Raw genomic sequence first — 23,920 nt, 5'->3', positions numbered from 1 at the left:
CTTAGTGTTTCAGCAGAGGTCACAAAGACACCAAACAAATCAAGTATACATGGAATTTTTTGGGACCATGGGAACTGTGCATAAATAGAAGCTTCCTGTTCTGACAACTGAGACATTTCCTCCTGGCATTTTGTTCCACAAAAGCCTTAAGCCAAGGCAAACTGGAGTATACTTCTAATGGCTTGGGGAGATCTTTTTTTAAGTACATCACAAAGTTTCCTTCTACTACTCTGTCCTGCTTACTACCTGGGCGTCTCCCAAGTAGTTTTAAAGAAGCTGTGGAATCCCCTCCATCTGTAGCACTTTGTTATACACTTTGGCTTAGGTTGTGAGGAGAGGCCAGATTTCACACAATCATCTTTCTCATGTTAAAACTATCAGAGGTTGAACTGGTCAGTGGATCTCTCTGTGTGCCTAGAGATGAGTGAGCCATTTCTTGGGTTTGCTATGTGCCAAAATAGTCTTATGAACTGTTCAGTCTGTATTGAGATCCTAAATCTACTGGAAGGTTTTTGAAAACTGAGTTGGGTTAGGATGTTTTGCTGCAGCAAGACAGTATCAAAATGTAAATGGTTAAATAAATAAATAAATAAATAAATAAATAATCACAGATTTCTGAGATTGCTGAACTTATATGCCTTCTGAGCCTGTATATGCCTACTTCTTACTCTCACAGTAAGTTCTGTTTTGTTGTTTTCATTTTATAGATTGTACAATACACCCCACTCCCTCATTCATACACTCCTTGTGGGAAGAGACTTATTTAAATTATACTGTATATTCTATTGACAGGGAGGGTTCATCTTATATTAACAGTGTGTCATCATGTGCACAAAGAAAATGTGGCTTTGGTTCAGTTGCAGTATTTCGTTAACAGGGGTCTATGACAATATACATACATACTAATACAAAGGATGCTTTCTCATGAAATGATTTGAAAAGAAGACAAAAGAGCATGAGAGATAGGAACATGAGAGAAAGCAGTCTGTATCAACTGTATCATGCTTTTGGCTTTTTAAAAATGCTTTAGAACAGTACTACTCAAAATGGCAGTCTGCAGACTGGTGCCAGCCAATCCATCATCTATTGGATCCTAGTCCATAGCAAATTTCCACGAAAGAACAAACAGATGTGGTCAATGGGCACATATATGATCCCTGTCCCTGGCACCATGGGATAAAACCATTCTGGTCCCCTATATCATAATAAGAAAAACTGCTCTCGGACACTGGTAACTAATCTTGGGATTCCATTACTTTTTATTACAATGCACAGAATCTCTCATCATTTACTGTGCTGCTAGGGAACTTCTGGAAGCTAAAATCCCACAGCATCCGGGGACCCAACTTTGAGAACACTGAATAGCTTAATACAGGGGTAGGCAACCTTTTTGCCCCGGGGGCCAGGTTGCTGTCCCTCAGACAACGGGGGGGCCAAAGCCAAAAATTAAATAATTAAATATTTTTTAAAAAAAATTATATAAATAAATAAACTGGGACAAATGTAGGACAAAATTTTCAAATAGAGGACACATGGTTTTTTTTTAACAATGGAGGACATGTGAAAAAATTTGCTGATTTTTTAAAAAAATATTAATATAAATGCATGTTTCTGAGGCTTCTGTAGACAATTGCCCCCCCTTACCCACCGCTTGTCCCTCTTGCCTGCCGCTTGCCTCCGCTTGCTCCCCTTGCTCGCCACTTGCTCCCCCTTACCCCCTTGCCTGCCGCTTGCCCACCTCCTCCTGATAGGCCAAAGGCCCCGGCGGCAATCGGTGGCAGGACCGGGCTGGGGCCGGTCCCAAGGCCTCACCGGGCCGCATCCGGCCCGCGGGCCATAGGTTGCCTACCCCTGGCTTAATATGTGTGTTGAACAGATGATCAAATACCAATGTACTGATAGAAATGTGGGTCTGATCCATGTGGAAAGATTTCATTCACTTTCTAACAATGCTGTATAACAAATGGTTTGTCATTCATCCTCTGGAATTGCAAAACTGACAGCATTCAAATTTAAATTGTTAGAAGACATGAACAGTTACATGTGAATGTGTAGTGAATGGAGCTGCATCAGCCTATGCCCATTTGCACATCACTCAGGCACATTAAACACGTGTGGGGCAGACAGTCTCTTATTCACTACATAGTGTTGATGTTAGTAGGACAGTGTGTGTGGTAAAACGAAGGACATTCTTGTTACAGGGCCGTAGGGCATTTGGTCATAGGACAGTTTATCCATCAATGCTGATACAGTTATGCTAAGATATATCCTGAAAAACTTGTGGCATGGTAATTTCCTTACTTCCACAGGATAGCTTGTCACATATGGCAAATCCTAGCCTCCCTGTGGCTATTTCTACCTTTAGAGGGTGACAGAAGCTGTGTTCTATTGAAGTGAAATGATGTGATCAAGGCAAATAGATTGGATACTAGCAACTGTTTTGTATGGAAAGGGACTTCCTAACATCCATGTATAAGTGGAGCAAGAGCTCATAGGGTTAAAGCGCCATCACCTTTAGAAAAGCAGGAATGATAATGCCATCGGCTGCCTTCCCCTCTGTTTTCTCTGTTCTCTCTGATTTTATGATGATGGATTTTCCTGGCAACAGTACATTACTGTGAGCCTTCTCTGCTGCAATTCTAATTACTGTCATCTATTTTTGTTCTTGAATGGGCAGTTAAGGCCAGTTTGTTGTACAGAAGACCTGCTCTTGCTGGCTATGAGAAGTGCTAGAACTGTTTTGTTTATGTGGATCAACAGTTGCCTCTATGATTGTACAGTCACCCTTCCTAATTCGCAGATCTGAGATCTGTGACCTCGATTATGTGTGGAGGGATGACCTCTGTTATTTCTACTGGTGCACGCCCTATTCAAGCCTATGAGGCTTGAATACGCGCAATCCTCTGTTTTTGCGGGGAGGAGGGGGTCCGGAACAGATCCCCCATGCAAATGAAGGGTCAACTATACTTTTTGTGGAGGTGTGACTATGGGATTGTCAAGATGAGCACAGGAACTTCATAACTTGTCACTGTGCCACACCTTAATGGCACTAAATGGAGCAGAGCAACCTGTGTGCTTGTGGGGTGTGAAGGGGCCTGGACTATCTTGCCAGCTGGCGCCCCTTTGCTGCTGTTATCTTGATTTGCTTTCAAGAAACTCTCAATGCAGACTTAAATTACTTTTTCCTCCCATATGGCTTTTGTTCTGCCCAGCTTGATAAATAGGCTCATAATGATCCTTGTTAGGGCCTTGAGTCCCTGTGTATTTGTATGCTTGGACTGCTAATTACCCAATTATCTCTGCTGCTGGGACTGAGGAATTCAAACACAGACGGCTCAGACAAGACATTGCATAGAGTTCTGTGTTTCTTGTCTAAGGGGGGAGGGCAACCCATAACCCACCAAACCAAAACACACGTGTACGCAAAAGTTAGCCTACACAGACAAGACATTGTCAGAGTCTATTGCAAGTCCCAGAATCCTCCAGCCAGCAAGACCAGTGGCTGGTGTGTTCTGGGAGTTGCACTCTAAAACTTTTCCAAGCATTGTATCTTTGCACATGAGGGGGCAAAAAGAAATAGGATCTTCATATTTTTACAAGTGAATCCTGAAATTTTCTCACTGTGGTTAAAGAGGCACCTGTGTGAGTAAAATACTGTGCTGGAAAGTGATCAAGGAGTTAAAGCATTTCTTCGTAGGGGAAATTTTGTGTCAATTGTGTGGCTGTTGTAAAGTGAAGTAACACAATAGAGTCACAGACATAACTGTTTCACTTTCCTTTTATTAGGTATTTGCAAGATCCCCCAGAATTATTCAGGCACGACGTAAACCCTCAAGGTAAGTGAGCTTCACCATTTCAACAAATGATTTCACTGAGAGTCTCACACTCTGGAATCTAAAACACTGCTCTGTTTTCATGGATCTACAAACAATCCTCTGTAATTTCTGTGGATATTTCTACTTTGTTGAAATTTGAAAGCAAATGTTCACAATATTTCTATACAAAAACTGATATGCTTGGTGTTTTTTTTTTTTTACAAAGATAGAATTTTCCAAATAATAATCTGACAAGTGTATATGCTCAGTTTTTGTTGCTGTTATCTGCTTTCAAGTCAACTCTGACTTATGGTGATACTATCATAAAGTTTTCTTGGTAAGGTTTAGCAATAGCAAATACATTTCTATACCACTTAGCAATGCACTTAAGCACTCCCTAAGCAGTTTATAATGTGTAAGCTAATTGCCCCCAACAAGCTGGGTACTCATTTCCAGCATGAGTTGACCCTCAGCCCCTGGCTGGTATTGAACTCACAACCTTGTGGTTTATGAGTAAGTGTCTGCAGTGCAGGCATTTAACCACTGTGCCAACAGGACTCCTTTATTCAGAGGAGATCTATCATTGCCTACCACTAAGGCTGAGAGTATGACTTGCCCAAAGCTACCCAGTGGCTTCCTGACAGAAATGTCATCTTGCTTTTGATGATTCTTTATAACCACACAATTTGTTTTAATTAAACTTCCCACAGAACAACTACAATTTAAAAGACATTCAAAAGTCCACTTGTAATACTCAGTGAATGCACTCTAAATTTGACAGCACAAGCAGAGCAAACTAGTGTTCAAAGCTGATTGCATAGATAGACCCTCAATATCATTAGACTTGTTCATGTCCCTGCCATGACTGTTCAATTGTTGCTCTTTCACCCAGGAGTTTGAGCCTAAATCAGGCCATGGAGGACACTTGTGAACTAGACCTGGTTTATGTCACTGAGCGGATAATTGCTGTCAACTTTGCAAGTTTGTCAGAAGAGCAGACCTTCTGCAGCAACCTGAAGGAAGTGGCACAGATGCTTAAATCCAAGCATGGAGACAGTTACTTGGTAAGACACGTACAAGACTGAAGTTCAGTTTCAAACATGGTATGCTTTGGAATAATTTCACAGAGAGTGACTGTATTCTATGCATGTTACATTTTGCATCAATGAATTATTTCTGTGAAAGCTCACACCATATCAAAGAGGTTCAATATTTTTTGTATGTGAAGTCTGGATCCCTTTCATGACCAGTGACCAATATCCCCTTCATTCACTTACTTTTAATAATAGTGAATTTGTCTCATGACACCTCTACATAAGACTACCTTGCTCCTTTTGTCCACTGTTGTCTTTTATCAGATGGTATAGCTGTCAGGTTCAAAATATGCTGATTTCACAAACCCATTTCAATGTTTGTTTTAGCAAATTGTGCCCAAGAGCAAACCAAAAGAGCAAATCTTAGCAAACTGCTTGAGGATATATGGAGACAAGAAACTCAATTTTTTTTATTAATATAAAAATTTAAAAACATTGCTGAAATTCCAGGAAGAAGAAACAATAGTATATACTGTATCTCCTATATGCACACAAATATAGCTTACCAATACACAGACATGTGGTCTAAATACCCTAAAAGCACCTGATCCCATCTGATATTTGGAAACTAAACAGGGTCAGCTCTGGTTAGTACTTGGATGAGAGACCGACAATGAATGTCAGTTGGTGTAGACTATGGGGCAGTACAAACAGGCCGTCTTGCTGGCGAACTAGGGCTAGATGAGGCTGGGCATTTACATGCCCAGATGACCTAGTCCGCTGGCACACCACCATCATGGCTCACCCCTGTCCACATGGGTGTGTGTGTGTGTGCCATGATTACGTGAGTGTGGCGCAGCACCCAAACAGTGCTGGTCGGAAGGGTTGTGGTCACGGCACTCAAGCGCGCCAATCGCACCCCTTCCAGCAAGCTGCTTTCAGCAGCTACTTTTTACTCCCGAGAGGGAGTGGATCGTTGCTGCACCATTTGGTTGCTGTGGCAATGATTTGAGCCAAACAGGTAGTGTTTCACTGCCCATCTGTTGAGCCCCTATATTTCAGAGGAAGGAACTGGCAAAACCACCTCTGAGGATTCTTTGCTTATGAAAACCCTATGAAATTCATAGGGTTGCCATAAATTGACAGGCAGATTGAACACACACACACTCAAATGGTTAGACATTCCTAGATTACTTTGTGGTCCCTGAAAAGTACCCAAGACATTCTGATCTATCACATAAGAGACCATTTGTTGATCAATTATGTCTTCAGTGAAAAGCTACTGTTGTCTTAGTGATACAGCAAAATCATGTGGAGCAGCTAACACTAAATGCATCTGAGGAAGTAGACTTAAGTCTACAAAAGCTCATGCTGCCAACTTCTTTTTTGGTTACTCTCAAAGGTGCTGCAAGATCTGTCTTAATACTGATTCTACAGACTATCATGGCTGTATCTTTGAATTCTACTGATAAACTGATATCTCTGGTATAGAACAAGGTTCTTTGGAGCCACTTGGCCACAGGACAAAACTGAGGTCTGGAAACATCCTGCAAAGCAAAGCACACACACACAGACACACACACACACACACAAACAGAGAATTTTTTAAAATTTATTAGTGAAGTTTAAAAACATACATTCAGGACTACAAGTGTCCAAAAAGATCTTACATATTGAACAAGTCCTTTCCCCCCTCCCTTTCCCCTATATACATTTAATGCTAAATAGTAAATCAAGTTATTCTTATAGCTACTATTTCATATTCCTCATCTCTATCCTATCATTGCTACCACGTCTCTCACTTTCTAGCGATGCTTCTATCCCGTATCAGGCAATGTGTGATATTATTCAAGAAAAATTGGCAGTTGCACTTTAGCTTTGCGTGTACCTATAGATAGGTTAATATTATTACTCATACCATATCTTCTATAATATGTCACGTCTGGTATATCTTTACATGTTATATAAAATAATTAAACAATATACGGGAAGTTTGAATTTATGGCGTTTACATACATTTCCACCTCTTAGCATAAAATTCTGTTAATGGATCCCAAGTTTGTTCTTCATTTTTGTTTCCCCCTCTTATAGACATTGTTAGTTTATCCATTTCCATAATATCCAATGCCTTTATTAACCAGGTGTCAATCTCAGGTGCAGAGAAATTTTCATATGGATATGTGCACAACTCACTCACCTACATGGCAAAGCCATGATATTTTGTATTTGCTGCTCCTTGACCATTTTCTAATACTGTGTTGCTCAGTTTTTATCAACCACACAAAAGAACCCTTTTCTAATGGTATTTCTTTCTCCCATTAGCTTTTTAACCTGTCTGAGAGGAGACATGACATCAGCAAGCTCCACTCCAAGGTACGATGGAATTGTTTACAGTTAAATAATGTTTTCTTTTGATTGAAAGAGAAAACAAATTGAGGTAGAGTTGTATTTACTTTTGTGGAAAACAGTTGGCAAAGTCCATTTTTACGTTTATACTAAACAGAACAAGCATCATCAGGTAGCATTGAGACTCTGACATTGCCCTTTTCTGAGCCTGAAATAGTTACTTTTTTGGACTACACTTCCAGAATTGTCCAGCCTATTTGGTCACTGCTAACTACGAAATTTTGCAAAAAAAAATCAACTTTTCCAAACTCTTTCCTATCCCTAACTCCTTCTTCTGAATCCTTATAGGCTCAATATTGGATGAGTAAAGGGTCTTTTGAAGGTGCTTGTTAATGTATACCCTCTAGTATGTTTCTTAAATCAGGATGGGAAATTGCTGCATACCCAGGGGATCCCTCCAGAAGCTGCATAGACTACCAAAAAGGCTAAAAAGGAAAAAACAAAAACAAAAACGGAAAGCAAAGAAAAAGTGGTAGTGGCCAGAAGCCCACTTCTGGTTTTGGGGGGAAAAATGGGTTTTTAAAATGTTAAATAGGACGGGAAAGGCTGCAGCCCATCCCAGATGTGAATTGCTGCTTCTGCAGGCTTTCAGGAGAGGCAGCTCACCTTTTTGTTTGCCCAGAAATGGTGTATAGGAGTTGAGGGTCACAAAAACAGCTGGATTGTGCTGTGTTTTGCTGACTCTGCCTTAAATCTATCCTCAAACATGGCTACATGGAGAAATGGATTGCTTGAGATACTGTGACCATTAAGGCTAGTTCTGAGAAAATAGGTTTTCACACACACAGTAGCTCAGGAAAACAGGAATTTTATTCTTTTTTCAAGCATGGAAAAAATACTCTTGACTGCATCCCACAAAATCTCCCCAGTTACCTTCATTGTGATATTTGTGAGGTTCTGGGCACTGTAGTCCTAAAGGTTACTTTTCCAGGTTCTGATTCTAACATAGTGTTTTCAGTAATTAAAAAAATCGAATGAGTGGCCTGGAAAATCAGTGATGGTGCAGAGGAGTATCTTTCTGATAACCAGACTGGGGTTCAGTCCAGAGAACTGGTGATGATTCTTTTAGAAACTGGAATAAAAATCAGGCTCCATTAGTTTAGCCTGGTTTATGAGTTTATGGTTTATCTAAAAAACTGTGTCCCTGATCAGATAAGTTAAGAATCTGAATCCAATACCTTTGAATTTTAAACACCAACAAAACCAAGAACACCAAGAATCTGTCCATCAGGTCGAGTTCTCTTCCACAATGTATGTGTTTTTTTGGCTCTAGGCTAAGTACCCAGAGGGGTCTGCTTTAGCTGCTTCTGTTCTTCTTTTTGGATTCCCCCCCAATATATGTCTCCATGAGCTCTTTTTATACTTTGTATATATGCTCTCCCTCTTTTTCTATCTCTCTTTGCTTTGTCCACTAATCCCACCCTGCTGCTGCTGTCTTTGGCAACCAAAGAGGTTGTTCATTGACCCAGAGCCAGGCACATGGTTGAAATATTTACCCTGCCTCCCTGCTCTAAATCCTGGAAGAACAGCTAGAGTCTTAGTTTTGCCACCCCATTTTTCAAACAAATGTGGCAGAAGCTTGAGAATGCTGGTTTGGCAAGCAGTGATGATGGAAGGAGGGGCACAATACAAACACCCTAAAGCTTTTTTAGGTGGAGGTGGCAGAGAAAGGAACTTGTTTGTCTTCTGTGAGCAAAGAAAGCTACTTTGCTGGGATGGAATGCAACTGTAACAAATCAAAACAAAACAGGAAGGTAGGACCAAGGAATTTCAAATGGGATTTGAATTATGAACGTAAAAATGCTTATCATAGGGCTCTCCCTGTGAATAGTCTTAAAAAGTGTCAGTTCTTGAGATACAGCTCCTTAGATTTTGTTGGATTTTGCCATTTATTGTCACCTCTGTGTCTTCTTGTCCCATTTTTTGAGGAACTATTTGTAGCAGTTTCTTGGATCTGCACTAGAGATCTTTCATAGTTAGTTTGTTTTTAAACTGGGACGTGGTTTGCTGAGCTTGTCCTATGGTCTATGGGGCAAATTTTATCCTATGATTTAAAAAAAAAATCTGAGAATTATAGTGTTATAATGCAAAAGGTTTTTTTCACTAACGCTAATAAATCCCAAGAAAAAACAACAACAGAAAAGGAGAAGACATGAGGATACTTTACTTTTTTTTGTTCTGGCACCTCTTGGAATGAAAAGGAAAATCATTTGAAGCTGAGATAAAATGTTTCAGCTGGTGCAAGGAATTGCCAGAAAATATTCAGAACAACAAATGTATCATTTGTATGTGGTTTTTTTTAAAAAAAAAATCCTGGAGAACTAGAGCAACAAATGCTACAATTTCTATACACGTCGGCCCCATTTAAAGGAGCTCATTTGTAACTCAGCAAGCTGTAGAACAACTCTACAAGGGAGCTTCTCTTTACAAGCACATGATCACAGATTGGGCAGTGGTTCCATCCATCCATCTATCTCTCACTGTTTTAGAGTACCTTCACATACCACAGCTCTTTTAGTAATGTGCAGTATATTAAAGTAGAAGCTGAGGGCAGGAATTGAAGACTGAGAGAACAGTGAATTGATCTTGTAGCACCTTTGAGACTAACTGAAATAATTAAATTGATAGCATGAGCTTTCGTAGACTTAAGCCTACTTCTTCAGATGCTTGCAAGGTCATGTTACCAACTTCATTCTTTTAGTTAGTCTCAGAGATCTACAACAGTGCTTCCCAAACTTTGGTCCTCCATGTGTTTTGGACTTCAACTCCCAGAATCCCCAGTTACCTTGGCTAACAGTTAGGAATTTTGGGAGTGGAAGTCTAAAACATCTAGATGACCAAAGTTTGGGAATCACTGATCTACAAGATCCTTTTGCATTCTAATTTACCAGACTAACCTAGCTATGTCAGTGAGTTAATATTGTTACATTTGGCCTTCACAAAGTTTTGCAGCCTTCTATGGTCATCTTTCGGGTATGCTTTGATTGAGAGTTCCTATATGGCAGGGGGTTGGACTGGATGGCTCTTGTGGTCTCTTCTAACTCTATGATTCTATGAAAATAGGGGAAGAAAAAGGCATACTCCCTGCAAAGTCATGCGATCATACTGAAGATTTTCATACACATCACGTTTATCTAGGACTTAACCCATGAAGATCCAGGAATGCTCCAACAACAAATCATTCCCATGTTTTCCCTGTGAATGGTTTGTTCCTGGAGCATTCCTGAAACTTCTTACGTCCTAGATAAGTGAGATGTCTCTGAAAATCATCAGCATGATTGCACAACATTACCAGGAGCATGCCTTTTACTCCTAGCCTCCCCCCACCCCCATCTGATAATCTCCATAGTTTCTTAAGCAACCTGCCCATTGTTTCCAAACCTCCATAAAAATCCAGGTTCAAGGTTTTGTAAAGTAGATTTTTCCATGAAAAAGGATGGGAGCCATTTGTTTATGCTGAATTATGCATGTATATCATGTAATTATTATTAATCACAAAGGGAACTGCCCCTCATGGACACCCTCAGCAGGATGACCACAGTGACACAGCTTTCCCCTTTCCCATTCCAAAAAGATACACATGCTGGGTTTATGGTGCCTTGCAACTGTCTAGGCTGCTCAGAGATGAGATTGTGCAGGCTACCTTTTCCTAAGACTATGGAGAAGATACCTCTATCCATTCCCTGTCCTTGAGTTTTGGAACCTTTTTTAAAACTGAAGACTATCTGCCTAAGAGTAGCTCTTAGGAAAGGCAAGTTGCATTTTTGCCCCATGTGGAGGTGATAATGACTATATTGGCTGTTGCCTTAGGACACACTGATAATTTTTTTTGAGGTGGGGGAAGTTATATTTTGCAAAGTTACTGTTTTGTTCTACAATGTCCATAGTCCCCCCAACCAGTGCAGCCATGTTGACAGGGGATTCTGGAAGCTGTAGTTTCCCAAACTAACTTTTTCTGAATTTTAATAAGAATGCTGGATTTTTTTTGCAGCCAAGGGCCTATTTAAATATTACAACCACTGGAGGAGACTGTCCAGGTGTCTGTCCCTGTGGCACTATAAACTATAAGAGTAAACTAGATAACTGAGAATTTGATGTCTGGTAATGACATTTGTATGTACGTCATGTACCTGAAGCATCTCTCCTCACTCTGCCTAATTATAGATGCCAGTCCTACAGATTTATGTACTTCGATATGTGCATAAAGCAGCATCTTTTTAAACCAGGGGTGTGGAACCTTTTGATCTCTATATGTTTTGAACAGCATATCCCATCAACTCCACCTCATATGGACAATCAAAAGAGATTGTGGGTGCTGTAGCCCAAAGCATCTGGAGGACCAAAGGCTTCCACTCCTGTTTTGCATTCCTTAACAGTTTCCCTTTTCTTCTTCCTCTTGCTTGGAAACCCTCCCATTGTCCCATAGGTGCTGGATTTTGGATGGCCTGACTTGCACACCCCTGCCCTGGAGAAGATATGCAGCATCTGCAAAGCCATGGATACCTGGCTCAATGCTGATCCTCACAATGTGGTGGTTCTCCATAATAAGGTGAGAGAGGAAGGAAGGGTTTTCTCCTGGGGTTGGAATAGGGTCCATGGGCTGCCTGCCTCTGATTAGGTAATGTGGGAGATGAGAAGATTATGTGATGGACAGTTATCTGTGAGTATTACAGTAGAAAAAAAATGAAAATCCTGAGGAGCTTTAATCCAAATGATACAAAGGATAAGGCTTCTTTCAGCAGACACTTGGCAAATCCATATGGTGTGCAGGACAACTCTGTTTGCAATCAGGGCTGTCTTGGCTTCATGGTAGTGGCATTCATGTGTCATGCTCTGAATTGCTAGCCATCTACTGATGCTGTTGCTTTATTTGCCATGCTCCATTTGCCCTAATTATGGAGCTACCATAGGTGGGAGGAAAAGTCACCAAGTATGTGGACTGAGTGGCTACATGCATGGTGTGTGGTCCGCTTTAAAGCAACGTGTGCACACCTGACTCTGGATGTTTACACTCCGCTGATTGTTCAGTCTGTGCTGTCCTCCTTGTAGATGATAGTGAGAACAGGATGGAGTTCTTTCATTCTTTTTAACTGAATAAATTTGAGTGAAATATAACAAAGATATTTTCCGCCATCTGAGTACATTGTCTTACACTCACTCATGATTGAGGGTGCTGCATTGTGATGGCACTCATAGTCTTAAATTTGGTTCATCCTGACTAGAGTAAGCCCATTTAACCATTAATTCTAGTTTTGACTAACCAAGAGAATGCCACCCATTGTATTGTACTCTGGTGTTGCTGTATATTCATGAATGGTTTGTGCATATTTCTGTGTTGCTCTTGTTCCATCAATTGATATTGTTAATATTCAGGGTTCGTGTTCTCGACAGTGTTTCTCCAGCTATCTCATGTGGTAGATTGGCCTCTCTACCCCTCATGTGCCAGGGACAGATACCATATTTGTGCCAGATTATGATAGTTTTGACATAGTTTCCTGGAAAACTGTACTGTCATAGACTAGTGACTGACAGCTCAAGGACTGGCACTGGTCTGCAAACTACAGACTTGGGGAAGTACTGCTCCAGGGGACATCTGTATCACAGATTTCAATTGTTTTCAGATGTGAGAGCCATGGTGGTATAGTTGTTTAAGTGTTGGTCTAGGAATTGTGGAGATAAGGGTTTGAATTCTTGCTCATCCATGAAAACTCACTGGGTAACCTTGGGCATGTCACACTCTTTTAGCTTCAGAAGAAGGTAATGGCAAACCACCTCTGAAGAAACCTTGCAAAGAAAACCCTATGCTAAGAATGCCATAAATCAGAATTGATCTGGAAGCACACAACAACAAGATCTTCACTGTACTAGGAATCCTGGAAACAGTCACTTGGAGGGCAGGCAGTGGGGTATATTCTACAGATTGCCTAGCTTAATTCTTATACTGTAATTCTTAGCCCCTTCATTAAATCATGGTTTCTAAAGGTAAGAGAAACCTGAAGAACAGCACCAGTTCAACAGTACACACGGGCCAAAAGTGGTGTGGTGCTGCCGATACTAGGGTTTGGGAGCACACAGCAACCACGCTCTCCCAAACCCTAGTACGTACGGATGCTGGCATCATGGCGGCCTGCTATCCATATGGGGGCCGCCATGATGCTGCCACCGCCTTACAGTGACCAGATGTCGCTAGCAGGAAATGGCATCAGAGCGGTGCCCCTTCCTTCTTCTGTCATCTCAAAAAAGAAGCCACTCTAGGCAGCTTTTTTTTTTTTTTTTTTTTTTTTTTTGCAGCATGTCTGTGCTGTAGCATGGGAATGCTGCAGCACAGACATGGGGCAAAAATGGGTGGCATGGAGCCGTTCATCTGTACTGTCCCAATGTAGGTTCTCAGTGCCTTTAGAGATCTTGGGTGGAGGCTCTCATACTCTTGTTTTTATGACTTACTCTTTCTCTCCTCTGATGGAGGAGGTACATTATAATTCAATCGTTTTTGGGATAATTGAAGCTGCTGCATGCTGAGATACATTTATTCCCTTCTCAGATTCTCAAGTTGCTGTTATGTTGCTGATGTTACACTGATGAGGCAACATAGTTACTATATTTGGACATTTTGTTCTTTCCATTGCTTACATATGAGGGTGGAGAGTTGTTGTCTATTAAGGAAGTATTTGTTTAGCAGATTCTTGCACTTATATTCAACATATTATCCTTCAATCTGAAATACAGGCAATGGGGGAAGGGAGGGTGTATTTTTTCCTCCTGAACCAGTACAGTAAATCACAAAATGTAATGTGTGTGTGTGTGTGTGTGTGTGTTTGGGAGGAGTCTCCACAGCCCTTTGATAAGTGTGCTAGGAGTGGGTTGGATGCATATTCCTTATAGGCATTCAGCAAGGGGTGAAAGGAGGAGGAACTTCATCTCCCTATCAAAGTACAACTTTCCCTACTCAATTCAAAATGCATACAAACATGAAATATGTTAGAGAGCTGAAAAGTTGCTGTTAAAGACACTTCAGTTGCAGTTTTTCTGCACATAGATTTTACAACCATTTTGGTTGAGAAATCTATGTAAAACTATTGCAGGAGGTGGTTTTGGGATATTTACAGCATGTTGTCTCCAGTATGCTGATGATGTCCAACTTAGGTGGGCTTTTTTGGATGTGATGCCCTGGTTTAACAGAGCATAGTATGCTAACCTCTGGAAGAGCCTGTGTACCTCCCCTCCCTCCATCTTTCATTTTTGCTTGCTAACTTTGGCCCTTCAGTCCAAACAGTCTGTTTATTTATACTTACATTAGGTCCAAATTGGAGAACTAAGGCTTAATGCTGAGGAAAAATCCAGTGTTAATCCCAAATACAAGAGAACCTAATGAAGTCAATGATATATTCCTAAGTGATGACTACCATGTCCCATTCACTTCAATGGTAAAGTGAAGCCTAAAGCTTACTTTATTTATTATTTATTTCTTTAATTTCTATCCCGCCTTTCTCCCCGATGGCACCCATGGTGGCTCACAATAACAATTCTAAAAACATAGTGCCATAAAACAATTAAAACATCAGCTACAAACAATATGAAATTAAAAATGTTAAAACCACAATAAAACCTCAATACCCATCCCATATAAAACCCATCCCATGTCTAGACATCAAAAGCCTGCCTGAACAGAGCCATTTTTACCTGCCAATGAAAGGCAAGCATGGAGGGTGCCAGCCTTTCTTTTTGTGGAAGGGCAACTTTAGTTGAACTTATTGCTGGATTTAGCCCTTTCTTAAGTCAGAATGAAATCTGCATGGTCTTGTCTCTCCCTGGACCTTAATAGAGAACATTGGAACTTATCCACCATGTTGGTTTATATTGTCTTGCATATTTATGAACTGTGTCCCCATTTTGCATACCAGTTTGTTTATGTGAAATATTTTACAGCCAGCTTTTATGGTAAAAGTGCTCCCCAGTCAGCTTCTAATAGTTAGTGTACCATAGAAATAACAGTAAGTTTCATAGACAATAAAGCCATAATGCAGTACTAAAAACAAAGAAAAATGTTGAGCCAGCAACAACCCTAAAAATACATCCAACATAGTAAAAATGTTAAAGTGCAATAATTATAGTTAAAAGCATTTTATAAATTTAATGAGCCAATAAAATCCTTTTTAATCTTCATCTCATCCAATTTGGTCTTCAGGCCCATAGATTTTCTCTGGGGCATTATTGAGTATCCTCAGTCAAATGCTACATCTGATGAATCTGTATAAGTAATTGCATTTTGATGTGCTGTGGCTGATATCTACGTGACTAGTTTTTCTCCATGTTCTCTTGAATACAGATGAAACTTTGTGTTGTGTTTTTTTTCTACATCTTACTTTAGTTTTAAGTTTCATGTACCAGAATGGGACATTGTCACACACACACACACACACACACACACACACACACCCCTCCAAGTCACATTTTGTTGCAAAAGCCACAAAGAACTAGGCCTGTCATTTAGGCCTATCATTCCATGGTATTGCCACATTAACTATGGCCAGAACCTACCTGTATGTATACCTTTGCATACACATTTCTGGTGGTCTCACCATCCAGATATTTAGCAGGGCAGGGGAATAATTGGGGAGGTGATTCAGACCAGCTCAGTTTACTTGAGGGAGACAAATGAGAGTGAGCTCTCAAATGGAGGACACCCACAATTTCCTTCCCACAGAAGCCCAGAGCAGCTGGATCTTCATGGTCTGAATAGCCTTCCCCCTTCCTCTTACTATTAAGAGACAATATCAGTTATTTCTATGAAAAGACAACCAAAAGAAAAATGATCTCAACAAGTGTGTTTCTTTTCCCCACTGAGGTACATTTCCTTCCCAGGCTGAGGGGAAAAAGATATACTATGATTTGGTCACCCGCGATACTGAGAAGCAAAATTGCCATACTTTGCTTGCCAGAACATTGCTCTCATTTTAGCAGGACACTGGAATTTTCATGAGGGTAAGGAAATACAAGATGTGCCCATAAAGCCCTACTAACTAACTCTAATCCTAATCACAATGTTAACCCTACTGCTAACCCTTAGTTCACTGAAATTCCAGTTGAGCCAGGAAATGTCTCACAACTCATCCATTGCATTTTTTTTTAATCCTGGTTTTTATCCTGTTAATTTTAAGTTCTTTCTTTCCTGTTTATAAAGACATTTATGAATTTTAGTGGATTCTTATCAGAAACAGGTCCAACAAAATTCTCAGTTGTGTGCACTGGCCAAAGTCAATGGGTACAACTGCTCCAGTGGCCCTTGATGTACTTGCCTGCTATTTAGCTATTAAAGATAAAGAACCTGTCAGAAAAAAATAAGAAAAGAAATAACAACACCAATTTAATTCTCAAACCATGATTGAATACAAATGATTTCAAAATCAGGACTTCTAAGAGCTTAATAGCCAACATTTCCTGCCTGGATAGATGAATCTGACAGTCTTGTTTTTCCTCCATACAGATTTGTTTATTTTTCCCCATTGAATTTATGGAAAATGTTGTAAGTGAACTTAATGAAATTGTATTGCATCTACATTGGAAGCAGTTTTGTTTGGTTGGTGATACCTTGAAAAGTTTTCCCCTTCTATCAGAGCACTGTCTGTTACTGCTGTGAAAAGCTGGCTTGCTGCATGATGGTAGTAAAATTGTACTGCTACTTTAAAATATACATCATTTCTAATTACAGAAATGAAAACACAAAGCATCAACTACTTTTTTCAAAATGTTCATATACAAAGTACAGTATAGTCCTTGTAACATTTGTGCATGTTACTTCTTTCATCTGTTCCATGGTTCATCCTCAAAACAGTGCTATGAGTAAGTTAACTGAGGAGGTCGACATTCAAATTCTTCAACCATAAAGCTTTTGAAGTGACTTTAAGTTGGTTACCATCTCATAACCTGGTAGACATTGTGAGGATTAAAAAGAGGCCAAAACCAAGTAATCTGCCTTGAACATCATAGGGGAAAAGTGGAAGAGCAATTCCATGAGTCTACAAATTGTGTTCATATTTTTCAACCTAGTGATTTGTCCACAGCTTTCCAGATCCGAGCAAATATATTTACACTATTTTCCCAGTCCTATATCACAAACTATCCTTGAAAGTAGGATAGTGTGTTCTTCCTCCATGTGGTCAGTCTCAAAGGGTATAGCGACACCTATTGTTCAGTTATGCCTTCCTGGCGCGAAATACATGATAGGAATGGAGAGCCACCCAGCCGGTTTCTCTATGCCCCAGAGCTGCTTGCCTCTTTCTTTCTCTCCTCTTGTAAAGGCTGTCTGATCTGCATGAGCATCTCAATGGGGCCTTTTTTCTAGGAATGTTTGGGGAATTCATTCTTGGTAAATTCTGATATGAACTAACCTGATCTTTACTTCCACAGACTAATATTTGGATCAGCACTTAAACATCCAGTGGCTTTCAAGTTTCTGGAATGTTCTGATGCAATTGTTAGCTCAATCAATGTGTCAGAATATGTTTAAAACTCCTATCTTAAGAGAAAATATGCTTTGAAAATGCATGTTTAAACATTTTTGTGTCTTGTGTATTGTATAAACCAGGCTAAATCATCAACTTATGTGTATATACATGTACAAAAGGTGCTATGGGCCAAAAATAAAAGAAAAGACTGGTTCTTTCATCCCTTTAGTTTGAATAATGGGATTCAGTTGGTATCTTCACAGAAGATATAGGAACATGCTCTTCCAGGGTTTCCACTACTATTCCACCACTTCCACTACTCATCCTGTTTTGTTTGTGTCTCTTGCAGGGAAACAGAGGCCGGACAGGGGTCGTTATTGCTGCCTACATGCACTACAGCAATATTTCAGCTAGGTAAGAGGTGCTCACAGAGAATTTTTGTGAGGGTAGCATATCATCATCATCATCATCATTTGTGACTTGCCTTTCCCACAAAACTAGGATTCACTTTAAAACAAGTACAATATAACTAAAAACATACAAAGGTAAACATTAAAATACAGGTAAACTATTGACAGAATTAAACCCTTTAAAAACATATACTTAAGAAGGATAAAAGCAAATTAAAACAGTTCAATAAAAGCTATACATCACTTCCTTAAAATATTTTTTATTTAAAAAGCTTCATTTCTAAAATACTGTCAGAATAAAAGAAATCACAAAAAATAATTCTAAAAGACTGTCAAAACAAGTAATTTTTTTGCTGGTGTGTGTGTGTACACACATGCATTCTTGCCTTCCTGAGAAAGCAGTTCTGGCACCTAGAGACAGCCACCAAGAAAGCCTTATCTTGCATTCCCTGCTCACTGCTAGTGAAGGTTGTGATGAGAATGAGAATGAGAATGATGGTTTTATTAGTAATGATATGAATGGATGGTGATGGTGGTGCATTCTTTGATAATTTAGCATATCTTTTTTGGTCATAGAAGTCCAGTAAACGGTATTCATCATCATATATAATTCATCATAATATAGTTGCTTGTATTTCCAGTGGGCCACATCCAAACTGATGGTGTTGGCATACATTTCTATTGGTATATACTGTATATATGCCATTGGTATATACTGTAAAGCTGGTCCGTCATTTCTAAGTGGGAGAAGTTATCCACTGCCCTTCAGCTGCCAGGGAAAGCCCGTTGGCTTGATTCATAAGGGTGTGATGTTCCCTGAAATAACTTCTCATCGTCTAATCTTCCAAGAAGAATGAACATGAAGAGAGGTGGCTGGAGAAAGCTTGGAGGGCCAGAACAGTGGGGAGGGATGAGAGCATAAAGTGTGTCCTTCCATGCATGAAGGAACTTGCAATGGCATGCAAAGCCTTTGATCTTCAGTTACTTAGTTACACAAGAGGCAGTGGAAAAAAAATGATCAGAAGGGAAATACTTTTGTAATCATCTAATCCAGTTTAGGAGGCAGAGATTCTAAAAGGGGACAAGATAACACATTTGTATATCAGGGGAAAAACAGTGGTAATGGTGATGGTAGTGGTGCTGGTGGCAATTATTATTATTATTATTATTATTATTATTATTAACCTTTATTTATAAAGCGCTGTAAATTTACACAGTGCTGTACATAATTTTTTTTAGTCAGACGGTTCCCTGCCCTCAGGCTTACAATCTAAAAGACACGACACAAAAAGGAGAAGTCTGGGACTTGGGGTATTTTACAAAAAATAAAAATAGATATAGCTAAAAATTTGCAACATACAAAAGTGAAAAATATAATTAAATTAACAATAGAATTAAAAGCTTGACCGCTAAAAAGAAAACAACAAATAATAACAGCATATTCTGACATGCCTTTCCACCTGAGAAAACAGCCCCCAAAGGATTGTCAAAATTTGACTATGAAGGAATGAAGGAACCCTAGAGCCTGGGATGGGGCAACAAGAAGGCCCTCTCCTGTGTTCCCACTAGATGTACCTGTGAAGATGGTGGGGCAGAGGGAAGGGGCACCAAAAAGATCTTCAAACATGAGGAGCCTCACACAGGAGAATACCATCCTTTTGATATCTCTTTATAAGGAGGTAACCAGCATTTTCAGTAGTGCCCAGAAACAGACTGACAGCCAGGGTAGCTATTGTAACAAAAGAGTTGTCTGCCTTCTATAGGGAGCTCCAGTTAGCAATTTGGCTGCAGCTCTTTGGAACAGCTGAAGTTTCTGGATACTCTTCAAAGGCAGCCCCATGTAAAATGTGTTACAGTAATCCAAACTGAATGTAATTAAGGCATATGCCACGTGTCTAGAACTGATGTCACTAGGAATGGGTGCAGCCTTAGTTATGCTTAAATTAACTGGCCATTCCTGAAGCTCCCAGGCTCAGGACTGAATCCAGGAGTGTACTCAAACTGGGAATATAATCCCCTCCAGCACAGGCTGAATCCTTATTCCCTGATCTGCCTTTTGACTAATGAGGAGAACCTCTGTCTTGCCTGAATTTACTTTCAGTTTGTTTGTACTTATCCAATCCATAAGTGTTCTTACACACTCTCTTAATACTAAGGCAACTTACTTGGATTGAGGTGAAAAAGAGTAATAGATTGGAGCATCATCTTCATGGCACTAGACTCCAAAACTCCAGATAATCTCTCCGAGAGGTTTCATGTATGTGTTAAATTCTGAGTTACACCACAGGTCAATAACCATCTAGGTTCAACTTTCAAGAAAGAAATGGAAGCATGTAAAAAGTGTCTCTGAGTTCTACCCCAGCAAAGTGGCCCAGAAAGAAAGTCACTGAGAGGTCCAGCAGAACCTACAGAGACTCACTCTCCACTTCAGTTTCCGATGTAGGCCATCCATCAAAATGCCAAAAGCTATCTCTGTTCCATAGTCAAACTTGAAACCCAATTGAAATGAATCTAGATAGTCTGTCTCATCCACAAACACCTGAAGCTAGGTAGTCTAAGTAAAAAGATTGTATGTACAGCGCTGTGTAAATTTACAGCGCTTCATAAATAAAGGTTAATAATAATAATAATAGTCACCACACTCTCTGGTACCTTGCTGAACAAGAGGATGTTGGAGACCAGCTGGTAGTTGTACAGTGGGATCCAGAGAGATTTTTTCAACAATGGTATTATAACTGTCTCATTTAGGCATGATGTACAACTTTGCGTTGTTTTAGCAGGACCACTCCCTGTATGTGCTCAGTCAGTCTCTGACTTTTTAAAATAAGCCAGTAAGGTTTATTGTGACGATATACTGTGCATCTACATGTTGAAAGTTCACATGCATTTCCTGAGATAAATTTTATTTCATTAAATTTAGCATTTTTGTTGAGAAACAACCAATCAACCTGTGGCAATATGTGGAGAAGGTACAATGCAGCTCCAAATGAACTCCTTAGTGTAGGAGAGGCAAATGCGCAGTTCTCTGGATGTTGTTCACCTGCAACACCCATCAGCCCTAGGCAGTCTAATCAGTGCTGGGGGATAATGGGAACTGCAGTAGGGCCACTCATTTACCACCCGTAAATTATTGAATCTCTATTTGTACATTATTTAGGAAGACATGGTACTCTCCATGAAATATGTCTTTGCCAACACTTTTGTTTATTCTACAGTGCTGATCAAGCTTTGGACCGGTTTGCCATGAAGAGGTTCTATGAGGACAAGGTGATGCCAGTGGGGCAGCCATCACAGAAGAGGTTAGTCTTGTTGATCACAGCCTGTGTGTTTTCTCTAGATGTGTGTGTGCTATTAGTCTTGTTCTCAAAACACATACATAGAGATATTTGAAGGACCTGTTAAGCCCATATGGATTTTGAAATATTATGCCTTTAAGTAACTGGATAGAGAATGGGGCTCTGTTGATTGGACACGTTGTATTACTGTCCTAGAATTTCTGCTTTCTTTGTTGTTTCTTACAATGTCTACAGCTCGTGGAAGTTTGGGGCAGACAGTTTTTGTGTAGGGGGGAAGCATTCATAAGAAAATTTTAAAAAATTGCTCTAGTTATAGAAAATCTCCTCTGAGGCAGTTTAATATTTTGTGCATGTCATGAAAACATGGATATCTCAAAGCTCAGGATATCACTCACATGGCAAAGAGATTCTTATTCAATCCTGCTGCACGCTTAAAGTTTCTACAAGTCATCTATGCAGCCTATAAAGTGCTTCTTGTCAGTTTCACTAGGTGTCGCTGGAGTCAGCAAGGAAGTGTATGTTTTTAATGGAGGGGGGAAACACATTTTGGTCTCACAGCCCCTGGCAACATCTTGGCATGTGCTCTTTATTTAAAAAGGGTACACAGTGATCAGTTGAGCATGCAAGTACTGAATAACAGAAATGTTTTCTTCATGACAACCTTTTAAGTATTGAGAACTCATTTAAGCCAATGCATAAATCTATATAAGTGAAGTAAAGAAATACTAGTACAGTTCCTGGCACATATCCCTATAACAAACTCACAACTTGATTTTGAACATAGTCCAATACATGTATACTGTACTTGGAAATAAGTCACATTGAATTCAGTTCAGTTTACATGTAAGCGATCATATAAGTGCAGCCTTAGTTAACAACTTACATCATAGAGAATTCATGTGAAGGAACAATTCCATCTCAAATATTCCAACTGAGTGGCATTTCAATTTTGCTACATAGAACATTTTATTAAATAGCCAGGTTTACAATCTTTGGGGTGTACTTCCCTCATCAGTCAAACCATAGGCTTTTGAGGTCAGCCAAGCTATTGAAAATGACCTTTACAATCCTCTGTCAAAGAATATTGGGTTCTCAGCAAATTGCAGATACAACTTTTGAAAATGCCAATAGTGGCTTTGCTGTTTTGGATGTTTATTGCAGTTATAGGTATGGAACATTGCTTAATAGGAATACAATTTTTTGAAAACAAATCAGGTTATGTAGCTTGAATACTCTAGTTTTTAACAAAATAAAAGAAATCTGAATTACTAGATTGGGAAGGATAACTTTTCTTCACTGAAGTATCAGTCTTTCAAGAGATTCCAGCTAACTGTCTGATTGCTGTCTCGCTTTCAATTCCAGGTATGTCCATTATTTCAGCGGTCTCCTCTCTGGCACCATTAAAATGAACAACAAGCCCCTTTTCCTGCATCATGTCATCATGCATGGAATTCCCAACTTTGAGTCTAAAGGAGGTAACTGGTTTTCCATACTATACTGTAATTCATTTGTATAATACACAGTATTATACAAATGCAACTCCTGAGTGAATTATATATACCCTGTTATTTGGTTCTTTGGGAATCCCACAACATCTCCTTTTCTTCATAGACCATCCTTAAAACTTGGTCAACAAATGCAACAGAATAAGGCTGTGGCATACTGAGATGATACAGTGGACTGATCCATTTAAAACTGTAGTATGAGCATAATGTTTTTGAATGCTCTCCTGCAGTCTGAAGACACTTTGTAAATAGAAAGCCACCATAGAAAAGGGTTACTTTGGAATGTTTTTCTCTGGTATTCTGCTCTTCCGTTTGCAGAGTTTTCTTTCATATTATATATGTATAGAGAAATGTTCAGAAATAGAACACCACACATGCAATTTGATGTAGTGCAACCTATTTTGCCACCTCCACACTATGCCTCCTCAATCTGCTACAGAAACAGAACCAGCCTTAGTCACAGTTACAACTGTCACCTTTCATCCATTGATTTTTTTTTGGGGGGGAGGGGGCAGCTTAATGGAGTATGATTGTTTCTCTGCCACTGGGACTGGAACAGACTTTTCCACCTATTCAAAGAGAACTAGGATGACTCCAGCAGTTGTTTTAAAAGTTGTTGCCACTTTCTAGGGCAGAATGTAGTGATAGCTCTTTAATTCTGCTTTAGGCTGTTACAGAGCCATTCTATGTAAAGCAAGTGTTTGCTCTCCATCCAAGTTAGTCCCATTTTTTTTTACTTGGGACTCATGGGTTTGGAACCAGATTTCATTATTGATGAAGCAGACCATGGAGTTTATCAGACAAGGGAAATTGGAAGTATAATCCAAGGGCAATCCGAACACAATAATGGGGTTTCACTACCACATGCAATTTCGGGTAATGGCAAGCTATTTTCAGGCAATGGAAAGTCAGTTCAAATGCAATTCGAATTCACATGAATGCGTTCTGGCCCCACTTTCTTTTCATTTGAAATTAAGAGAAATTAATTGTGATAAACTCCCATGTGATA

General features: G+C 39.7%; 1 protein-coding gene across 3 annotated transcripts in view; it reads left to right on the top strand.

The window, feature by feature from the left end:
• The window catches only part of LOC149314012 (tensin-1-like), a 184,833-nt gene that overhangs the window by 34,130 nt on the left and 126,783 nt on the right, over positions 1-23,920 (top strand). For all 3 annotated transcript variants that reach the window (XM_089520362.1, XM_089520363.1, XM_089520364.1), the window contains exons 4-10: positions 3,787-3,836; positions 4,708-4,879; positions 7,172-7,222; positions 11,682-11,804; positions 18,050-18,114; positions 21,326-21,409; positions 22,769-22,881. In XM_089520362.1, coding sequence (XP_089376488.1) covers positions 3,787-3,836; positions 4,708-4,879; positions 7,172-7,222; positions 11,682-11,804; positions 18,050-18,114; positions 21,326-21,409; positions 22,769-22,881 — 658 coding nt within the window. The remainder of the gene's footprint in view (positions 1-3,786; positions 3,837-4,707; positions 4,880-7,171; positions 7,223-11,681; positions 11,805-18,049; positions 18,115-21,325; positions 21,410-22,768; positions 22,882-23,920) is intronic.

This window comes from Sceloporus occidentalis, unplaced genomic scaffold, assembly GCF_023333645.1.
Source record: "Sceloporus occidentalis isolate IW3139 unplaced genomic scaffold, rSceOcc1.0.p SCAF_4, whole genome shotgun sequence".
NCBI classification, from domain to species: domain Eukaryota; kingdom Metazoa; phylum Chordata; class Lepidosauria; order Squamata; family Phrynosomatidae; genus Sceloporus; species Sceloporus occidentalis.
Note: the sequence above shows the minus strand (reverse complement) of the source record. Positions and strands in the feature narration are given on the sequence as shown.